We start from the raw sequence: 10,727 nt of genomic DNA, 5'->3' as shown, positions 1-10,727 counted from the left end.
CGTGACGCCCTTCTGAGGAAACGTACGGTGGGTTTATTCATTCCATTTTGAGTTACAGTTCTGAACTCGATGCTGGTCATTTATGCCCACCTTGTTTCATCCATCCATTTTCTGAGGTGCATATTTTAAAGGTCGCGGGAGTGTTGGGTCCTATCCCAGCTGTCAACGGGCTGGAGGTGGGGTACACCCTGAGCTGGTCGCCAGACAATCGCAGGGCACATGCAGACAAACGGTCGAACTCACGATCACACCTATGGGCAATTTGGAGCGTTCAGTTAATGTTGCATATTTTTGGAATGTGGGAGGAAAATGGAGTGCCTGGAGAAAACCCACGCAGGCACGGGGAGAACATGCAAACTCCACACTGGCGGGTCCGGGATTGAACCCAGGACCTTAGAACTGTGAGGCCAACACTTTACCAGCCGATCCACCGTGCCGCCCATTCCAAATCCAAATCTCAAATTTGTGATGGCGTATACTGTTTGTACTCTCGTTTAAATATGTAGTCTCTCTTGTTTCTCTAATACCTCAATAGCCTAACCTGACAGGACAGAAGGAAATTATTACTATATGTATCCATTCTCTGTAGGGCAGAAGGAAATTATTACTAAAAAAGTAAGTTTCTTTCGGCGTCGCCACAGCGTGTCATCTCAGATGAACGCACATATGTTTGGCACAATTTTTACGCCGGATGCCCTTCCTGAGGCACGGATGCCCTTCCTGACGCAACCCTTCTCAGGCCCTTCCTGACGCACGGATGCCCTTCCTGACGCAACCCTTCTCAGGCCCTTCCTGACGCACGGATGCCCTTCCTGACGCAACCCTTCTCAGGGAGTGGAGGCCCCAGTGGGATACGAACCCACAACCCCTGGTTTATCAAACCAGTGCTCTAACCACTGAGCTACGGGGCCTCCCAGAAGGAAATTATTACTATATGTATCCATTCTCTGTAATAATAAAATTGCACAACATATTATTGTTTTTTTGTTTGTCTAGCATTCTGCACCTACAGCCCCTCCGACCACCAACAAATATTCAAGCACATTCATAGGGTTAAGTGGCTTGCCCAAAGACACAAAATGACATGTGTACTGGTGGGGATACAAACCGGGTGTGTAATTCAGTAATGAGTATTTTAAGGTTACATTTTTATTTTCCCAGAATAACTAGTCACCAACCAAAATAATGGGGGGAAAAAGGGAAGAATTTTATAGAGGTGAGTACGAAGCAGTTGGAAGCACTGATCTTAAAAAAAAAAAAAAGACTGGATAACGCATACACATCGAGCGGTTTGTCGATTGCTTGAAGCCAGTTGGCCGCCATCTTGGTATTCCCAAAACATGTGGAGGAAATGGTTTACAGGTTGGATTATGCCGAGGTTTTTCCTCAAAGTTTGGCATGTAGAATTAAAACTAGTCGTGTGATCTTGGCATTTTTTCAGCTCTGTTAATATGAAGGATTTTTAATTGGACTAAGCCCCCCAAAAAAAGGCTAAGTGCAAAGGAAAAACATATAACAGCGTGACTACCAAGAGAGAAAAATCTGATACTTTCAGAAAATGATACTCTGGATTTAAAAATTTCGATTATAGTATACCATTTGCAAAATTGCAACCCCTGCCCGGAAAGAGTTCATCGCTGTTGCTGCAGAGGTCGGCATGGTTGTTTTGGGAGTATCAAGATGGCGAATGGCGACTTCAGAGTTGGTGGTCAATGAGCTATCCAGTCTTTTTTTTTTTTTTTTTTTTTTAAGATCAGTGGTTTGAAGTCTTTTCCTACTTTGGATATTTTCCAAAGTCTAAAATGTTCAATCAAATTTCAGAAATATTATTTCCAAAAATAGGTCGTGGGCAAAGCCAAAACACACGCCCTAGACTCGTCCCTGCTCTTGTTTATCAAATCAGCGAAAAGAGTAATGTTCTCTATATTGTCAGCCACTTCATTTTGGAGCGATGTGCTTAATTCAGGGTCTTGAAAACAGTCCCGCAAACAGGTCCGTGTGAGGTTATCTGGATTTTATTTTGGTATACTCTGAAGTCGTTTCATCGTTTCCTGTTTGGGTTCGTCAACCTTGATGCGGAGCCTCTGTGGTTTCTCAGCCCGCCCCGCTCCTCCATTCATCCGCGTCTCGAGTTTTCGATCGTTGGACCTCACCCGCCTCCGTCGTCAATTTGTAGGACAGCAGACAGACCAGATAGCCGGGAGGCAATGTCGGGCTCCACTCCCCCGCCTCCCCAAACAGAAGCGATGGGAACCGATGGGTGTTTCCCCCCGGACTACAAGCCTTTCAACCCCGAGGAACATGGCTTGGAGCGCGGCTTTCGTCTCACAGCCTTCTCGGACTTGAAAGGATGAGGCTGCAAAGTCCCGCAGGAGGCTCTGCTCAAACTCCTGGCGGGACTCGAGCCGAACCGGGCCGACGGGTCAGGGAAGGACGGAGACCACGCATCGGAATTGGCGCAACAGTTGCCCGGCCCTCGGCTAGGTAGGGAAACCCGTTTTAGGCGAGCTAGCACCGCGATGCGTGAATTTGTTAGCTAGCGTGGCTAACTGTAGGCTAGCTAACATGGACTCGATTGCTGCTGTCGCGAAATCTCGAAGCTATTTGCCAGTGAATATGATTTAGAAGACTACTAAGCGCCAAACGTATAAAGTCGAGAAACACGACACGGAGCAGGTAGGCAGTTGAAAACAACTGACAGGGAAGTACAGTATGATTCAGCATAATTTGAACGCGTCAGGGCAACGGTCACCGACACGCTTTGCCTGTGCGTCATGTTTGTTTTCTTCACTTGGTTGTTTCAAACCATGCTTGTGCGTCGTAACAATTACCTGCAATGAACAAAGTCTTCTATGTCTACCTTGTCCTGTTCCAGGAGTGGGAATGGATTGCGCTGTGATTCCTCTCAGGCACGGGGGGCTCTCATTAGTGCAGACAACAGACTTCTTCTACCCTCTTGTGGAGGATCCCTACATGATGGTGAGTGTCCTCGTCGCTACTAACTATACAGTACCTCACAGTTAGGAACTTCAGGGTTTGAATGTCTTCACTGAGCTCTCTCTGTGTGGAGTTTGCTTTTTTTTTTTTTATCCCTGAAGTTCATTTTCCTTGGAAAAAAGTTCAAAGTTCAGTTCATCACTTCTCCACCACAATCCGTACCAGAAGGCTGGTTGAAAAGTGAAACGTTCGAAAATCGAATTCCCCATTACAATGATTCGGTAATGAAATAATGGGCCTAAAAGAATTTTTTTTTTTTTAATCTTTTCCTGATAGTAAACTGCGTAGTAGAAATACATGTATAGTTTAAATACTTTATATAATTAAATCGTTGAAGAAATTCATTAATTTCTTTTTGCTTAAAATGTATGCTTTAGTAGTAGAATATGCTGAGCTGGGAGTGCATTGCCGTATCTGTAATGACTCGGCCCCCGGCCTTGTAAACCTTTTATTGTGAACAAAAGTGCAGAATAACTTTAACCCATTCATGGGCAGGTTGGCAATTGTTTGCCTTATTGGGATAAAAGTCTTCTAACAGGCCACAATCAAGGAAATACTTCTTTTTCGTTAATGGTTAAATAATTTTACTAATTTATAATCTCGTCCCAAAAATGGGACGGTGCCCGTGAGAGGGTACTTGGGTTTTCTTAGTAGATCGTCCCAAAAACCAGAATCAGATTAAAACACTTAAATATTTTGATATACTAAGGGATATAATGTGTGAAAATCATGATGTCCAAAAAATGGGACGCCGCCCACGAATTGGTTTTAAACAAGCAATAATGGGGGGGGTGGGGGGGGGACAGACAAATGTTTTATTTATTTGCACAGAAAGTACACAACGTACAAAAAATTTAACTTGCAACTAGAGGTAGGGTTAATGGAAAAAAAGAAAAAAGCAATGCAAAACAACTGTTTCAAGTGTCTTCGGTGGGGATGACTGTCCCCTTTTTAACAAAGAAAGAATCTAATGAATACTGTTTCTGCCGTCTTTTGACCACCTTCCTGAAGTGGCTCATAACAACGTCATTAAAAATTTGCAGTGCTCTGCTATATTCTGTGTTAGGGTGAGGGAGTTCTACAAAATTATGGATGTCGTTCCATTTAGCGCAGATAAGCTCTGTGGCCCCTGCTCGGTCAACACGGTTGCTCCTTTAGCAACATCACTTGCTTTGAGGGCATCCTTGTGTTTCAGGATGGTGCTGATCGTCGATTTCGCCATGCTTTTTCCTGCATTTCTTCAATAGCTCAAAAACACGCACACCAGATTCGTGTTCGGCTATCAAATCCTTCATGAAGTCGACAGTTTTACGTACCACTTTCCTTTTTTCAGCACCAGCAGTTCCACTTGCCTTCTTTGGAGTCATGATTGGGGGTTAATGTTACTCAATTCGAAGAAAAAAAGTCACTACAGTACTGGGAAACGTCCGGAAGCAAAGGAGTGTAAGTGAGCTGGTTGTGTCGCGCGCGTTACGTCTTTTTTTTTCGGGGGGGTGTTCAAAGGCACAATAACAAATCGACGTGGGTCAGCTGGTCGCGGTGTTCGAATAGCAATTTTTGTTCGAAAACCAAAGCAAGAAAATCTCAACATTTTCATTTTAAAAGCGATTTGTACGAAAACCGAGGTACCACTGTAATTTGTAATCAAAATAATTGATACTAAAACTATTCGATAGCTGCAGCCACAGTGAAAATGTCACACCTATTTTGTCCCCCATTTATATCCAATCATGGAACAGAAAGAAGGCAAGAATAATTCCCAGTATTTTTCAGCGAGTGTTTAACAGGCTAGTGTACTCTTTACTGGTTCATGCATGTATACACTACATAACATTTACACGAGCAACATCTTGATGTCCAGAGAAACCTTTGTGAAATACATAAATATCAGTGAAAGAGCTTGGGTCCTTCATATATTTTGCGTGCATTAGTCATTTACCATGTATTCGATTAAGGGGGAAAAAAAACACATTTTGAGCTCGTCTTCTGGTTGCCTCCCAGGGCAAGATAGCTTGTGCCAATGTCCTCAGTGATCTCTACGCCATGGGCATCACAGAGTGTGACAACATGCTGATGCTGCTTAGTGTCAGCCAGAAGATGCACGACAAGGTACTAGTTCCGACATTGTTTCTCTGTAATTGTGGAAAGTTGTTTACAATGTCCTAAGAGTGCCTCATGCGACGCAGGACCGCGAGCGTGTCATGCCGCTGATGATTCAAGGATTTCGCGATGCCGCTGAGGAGGGAGGGACTTCCGTGACGGGCGGCCAGACGGTGATCAATCCATGGATCATTATAGGGGGCGTGGCTACAGTTGTCTGCCAGCCCAACGACTTAATCATGTAAGTCAGTCACTCTTGAAAGTGCAATGTTTTTTGCACTTGAGCAAAGTCATGCTCAAATACAAAATTTTAAATGATTTAATCATGCTTATAGGGAATTTTCAATTTCCTCTCCCTAATCACTTTTTGTCAGTGAATATGATTTAGAAGACTACTAAGCGCCAAACGTATAAAGTCGAGAAACACGACACGGAGCAGGTAGGCAGTTTGTTTCATGGTATGACTTAACAATAGTAAAAATATGATCTCTGGGAAAAATCTGCGATTTGTGGCCACATTTTACGTCGCTAACCTGATATACAACAAACTGCTGTGACAAGGAAAAAAACAACCAGTCAGAGACTAAATTATAACACATTTGACACAGACTGAATCTCATGTATTCATTTAATTTCTCTCTTTTGTTATCTCTACCTCCTTTTACCAGGCCAGACGGTGCTGTCCCAGGCGATGTTTTGGTCCTTACCAAGCCTCTGGGAACACAGGTTGCTGTCAATGCTCACCAGTGGCTGGAGCAGGTCAGTGGCATTCAGTTGTGCTCGAACAGGATTTGAAGGGCTCTTCTCGCATTGTGACGTTACTCCTCCTCCTCCTCCTCTCTCACGTGTGTACTTTGGGACGCTGTGTCTCACCAGCCTGATCGGTGGAACAAGATCAAGCTTGTCATCACCAAGCAGGAAGTTAAAGAGGCTTATCAGGAAGCTATGTTTTCTATGGCAACTCTAAACCGAACAGGTATGCAGGATAAACTGTTGTGATCTCTTTTTTTGGATTGAAGGATTTTGTGACTCCACCTGTTCAGCCCAGCTTTCAAATCATTTTTCATTTCCATTTTCATTTAATTCAGTGCAGGCTACACCTTTTTCATAATAACCTAGGTGGCGGTGCCATATACGAATGGAATTGTATACTTTTCTCCTAACCTCTTAAGTGGCGATGGCATGTTGGAGTGAAAGTGTACCGCTTTTGCATAACCTGTAGATGGCAGCATACATTTATAAAATGTGAACGTTTCTATGCAAGTCCCCAATTGTTAACCTATATGTAGAATGCACATTATTCAATTTTCATCTTTTTTTTCTGGCGGGGGGAGCATTATACACAAGAAGTTACGGTATTTTTTAAAAAAGAAAAAGTCTTGTCTCAAATTATTTTTCTTTTCTCTGCAATATGTATCCTCTGGGATTGAAATAAAAAATGAAAAGCTGCAAAACTACCCAGGTTTACATGTAGCCTTCTATTCCGATTATAATCAATTTAAAAGCCCAAACCGAATAAAAATGTTCCACAGAAACACCTGTCAGAATAAACCGGCCAAATCCAGATGAAATTTAATTTGCTTTCATAATGATGGAGTATTCCTTTTGCCAAACAGATCAGAAATACATTTTCACAATGTATGAAGTCATTCAAAATTTGGGTCAACATTGTATATGCGTCAATATGGTGGCTGCTAATGGAGCTCATGTGGTGATTTTTTTTTTTTTTTTTTTTTTTTTTAAACTACTTAAGTTGTTTTTTTTACAACTATTTAAAAATGTATTAAAGCAATCCCAATTATTGTGCTAAATAGACAAGCTACCTCCTGTCTGTATAAATTATGTAACGACCTGACCTGCACGCAACACAGCGTCCATGTCGCACTGCTGTTTGGATCAAATGTAGTTCACACTGTGCACACAGCCAATCGGAATATATTACTTCACGTGCAGTCTCGTTGACCAGATATCTTCAATTGGAAAGACAAAATTAAATCTCCATGAAAATCCATCTGTGTAATTGGTTTGCTGAAGATGAGCCCTTCACCTGTCAATCAAACAGAGATTGACATTCGCTGTAGTCATCTGAGGTTATGCTTAATAAACTAAAATTTCCGTGTTTGTGTTAATTGGGGCCTAACGCACGCAATGACTCGCCAAGGCACTGACGTTTTAAATGACTTGGCCGCAGTTGAGCGAGCTGTTTAGTGGCTTAGTTTACTAGCTGGTGAACTCGTGACTAGTGAGCATAAGCAGTAACTTTCCCGCCTGTTTATTTTGCACTAACACAACAACTCGGATCGAAATGCTGATGTTTTAAACAACGTTGCCGTGGTGGCGTGAGCTGTTAAGCTTATTGAACTTGCTTGCTCGTTAGCTTGTGACTAAACATGGAACTTTCTTTTAAGTAGATCTGTTGTTCTGGACGTAGAGCAAGGCTGTGGGCTATTGGACAGAGTCAAGACGGGCAAATACCAGCTTGTCTGAGAGTTTCCGGTCCTTTACGATTGCATTTTCCTTCCTTCCAGCGGCAGGTCTCATGCACAAGTTCCAGGCCCATGCGGCGACGGACGTGACGGGCTTTGGACTGCTGGGGCACGCCAACAATTTGGCAACGCAGCAACGCAATGACGTGGCCTTCGTCATCCACAACTTACCCATCTTAGCCAAGATGGCCGCTGTCAGCAAGGCGTGCGGAAACATATTCAATCTGGTTCAGGGCACATCATCAGAGACATCTGGTAGGAACGCAGGCATAAAAAAAAAAACTTTTGGTTGCTACAGAAACGTGCAGTAACAAGGGTTTTATGACATTGCTTGATCTATAGCAGATATTAAAAATTACTGGGGTCCTACCACAGATCCAATATGGTCTTATACCATTGCGGGTTTGTCTTTATGTTTGTGTTGGACACTTTGACTCATCCTCTCTCTCCCACCCGAAGGTGGACTGCTGGTTTGTCTGCCCCGAGAGCAAGCAGCAAAATTTTGTTCCGAGATGAAGAGCCAGAGTTCGGGGTCCGGAGGTCAGGGTGCCTGGATCATTGGAATTGTGGAGAAAGGAGACCGTCGCGCTCGCATCATCGACAAGCCCCGTATCATCGAGGTTCCACCACGAGGAAGCCAAGTGGCCAATCAGGACAACAATTCTGCCAGTCCTGTCCCTGGGTCCAATTTGTCCTAGACTCTGTGGTTCATTGTGTGTGTGTATATGGTGAGGTTTATGTCCATCTTTACTGGAAAGGACAGACCACCACCACTGTCTGTCATTTTTTTTCCCCATCTTGCTTGGGTATCGACCGATCTACTATGTTGTCAGATCAAGTTGTAATAATTTCTTAATATCTGACTTATTTTACACATCTACGGTAATTGATGAGAAGGCAAATTCCGTGGAGAGAACATTCCAAATCGTCCTTGCCAAATTCAAAGATAAAAACGAATATCCAGTGGAATTGTGTATTTTTACGGTGCCCGTAAAGGGACGTTTAAAAAAAAAAAAAAAAAACTTTTTCTCATTGTAATGAGTAACTTTCTCATTGTAATGATTATCTTTGTCATTGTAATGAGTAACTTACTCATGAGTAAGTTGAACTTACTCATTCCAATGAGTGTCGAATAACGGCTACCTATGGGTTGTAGCTATTTGACCTGCTAGCGGTAGCTTCCTGAATATGGAATAAGGGTCTTTTATAAATGCACACATGCAATGGACTAGTTTCTCATTACAATGAGAAACCAGTTTTTGTTTTTCCCAATGTCCCTTTAGGGGCTCCGTATATTTTTTTGTGTATGATTTTTTTTTTTTTTTTTTTTTTTTTATGATGTAACAGTAACAGTAATTTGGGCCCATAATACTGTTTTGTTGGCTTAATTTGAATAGTGTGTCATGAATGAAATGATTGCACAAATGAAATGGTGCAACTGTCTTGCGTCTGGCTCAGGCTTTACAGTCCAGAGGAAGGCTTGAGCAGCTTCCTCCGGACAAGCCGATTGGACATCCACCACAAAGTCACTCACATTCTTCCCGTTTATGAAGCTCTGCCTTATAAACCCCAGCCGAGGGGCCGGGCGGAGTGGATGCTTGTCATTGGAAGGGTGTGGTGGAGTTTGCGTGGTTGCCGGCTAAAGCTGTTTGGCGATTTCTTGCTTTTCACAATCAATTAAAAAAAAAAAAAAAAACGTTTGAGTGCATACTGTTTGTTGTGACATGCAAAAACAAAAGCAAAGAATATTCAACAGGAACAATCTTTTTTTTTTCCCTGTGAACATTTTTCTCTGTTATTAAATATTGGGATTCATCCAATTTCTCAGCCGCTTATCCTCATGACGGTCGTGGGGAAAATTAGAATGTTGAATTATTTTACAAACGAGAGAACAATCGTCTTCTAATTAAATGTCAACTGGAAAAAAACTTACTGGCCTGACAGCCTGAAGAAAATTTAGATAAATCAGATGCACATGAAAAGAAAGTCAGTTTGATTTTATTATACTACGGGAGACTGCACTAAGTAAATTTGTGAGTACACTGAGATTTATCATTCTTTAATATACAGGACACACTTTTCATGGCATTATTTGGTGGACTCTTGCGAATATTCGAAGGTAGAATGGGTGTCTAGAAACGATAAAGGTTGGGAAGCACAAATAATGGTCAGGTTTGACAAGTGAACATTTACCGTACAGCACGGGGATCAACCAAGGGTCATCATCCAGCAGTGTCAGCACCACTGATCTAAAAAAAAAATAGACTGGATGGCTCATTGGTCACCGAAACTGAAGTCGCCATCCGCCATCTGGATACTCCCAAAACAACCATGCCGACCTGTGCAGCGACAGCCTGTTTCGTGGCTATGAGAAAATATTTTCAACAAGTAAGTTAGAAAGATTTACTTTGACATTGTTAAATTTTTAAAGTTTTTTTTTAATTTTCTGATGAGCTTAATTGACTTGAACAAAGTTTTGTTTATGGTTGTTCACTGTCTACTGCACCTTTATAGGCTGACGATTTTTCGCGAAAAAGCGATGTAATTATTTTCCCAAACTTCATCACTGGATATGAAAGAAAACATGTTTACTGTGAAATTTTTGATGAATTTCATAATACAGAACTCTGCAAATTGAATTAGATTTTCAAATGCGAGGAAACAAGTTTGCATTTTCCGTCTGAAATAGGACGTTGCAGAGACAACAAATGAACACTGCGTTTAGCATGTATTTTTCCATTTCCAAAAATATATCCAACTGATTGACCTAAAATGTAATGTTTTTATGACCAAAAAAAATGCTACGATGATGCTCACTTCGCATCGTATTTTTGGGAAAAATTAACACGTAACAGGTAATAACGCAACGTTTCTTGGTAGTCACGGTGTTATATGTCTTTCCTTTGCACTTCGCCTTTTTTGGCTTAACAAATCGAATTAAAAATCCTTGGAGTTACCAGAACTGAAAAAAAAATATCACGATCACACGACCAGTTTTAATTCTACATGCCAAAGTTTGAGGAAAAACACCACCATAATCCAACCAGTAAACCATGTCCTCCGCATATTTTGGGAGTACCAAGATGGCGGCCAACAGGCTTCAACCAATCGACATATCGCGCGATGTGAATGCGGTATCCAGTC

At 42.0% G+C, this 10,727-nt stretch overlaps 1 protein-coding gene and 1 non-coding gene across 2 annotated transcripts; one reads left to right on the top strand and one right to left on the bottom strand.

The window, feature by feature from the left end:
- Positions 1–838: 838 nt before the first annotated feature.
- On the bottom strand, positions 839–911 carry trnai-gau (transfer RNA isoleucine (anticodon GAU)). The gene has a single exon. It is a non-coding gene; the product is annotated as a tRNA-Ile (tRNA).
- Positions 912–1,952: 1,041 nt separating this feature from the next.
- Positions 1,953–9,376, top strand: sephs3 (selenophosphate synthetase 3). Its single transcript, XM_061841829.1, has 8 exons — positions 1,953–2,484; positions 2,876–2,979; positions 4,999–5,106; positions 5,184–5,338; positions 5,766–5,856; positions 5,974–6,073; positions 7,626–7,838; positions 8,043–9,376. Exons 1-8 carry the CDS (start codon positions 2,208–2,210, stop codon positions 8,279–8,281), a joined length of 1,287 nt encoding a protein of 428 aa, XP_061697813.1. The 5' UTR covers positions 1,953–2,207; the 3' UTR covers positions 8,282–9,376.
- Positions 9,377–10,727: the final 1,351 nt, after the last annotated feature.

Source organism: Syngnathoides biaculeatus, chromosome 2 (genome assembly GCF_019802595.1).
Source record: "Syngnathoides biaculeatus isolate LvHL_M chromosome 2, ASM1980259v1, whole genome shotgun sequence".
Lineage (NCBI taxonomy): Eukaryota > Metazoa > Chordata > Actinopteri > Syngnathiformes > Syngnathidae > Syngnathoides > Syngnathoides biaculeatus.
Note: the sequence above shows the minus strand (reverse complement) of the source record. Positions and strands in the feature narration are given on the sequence as shown.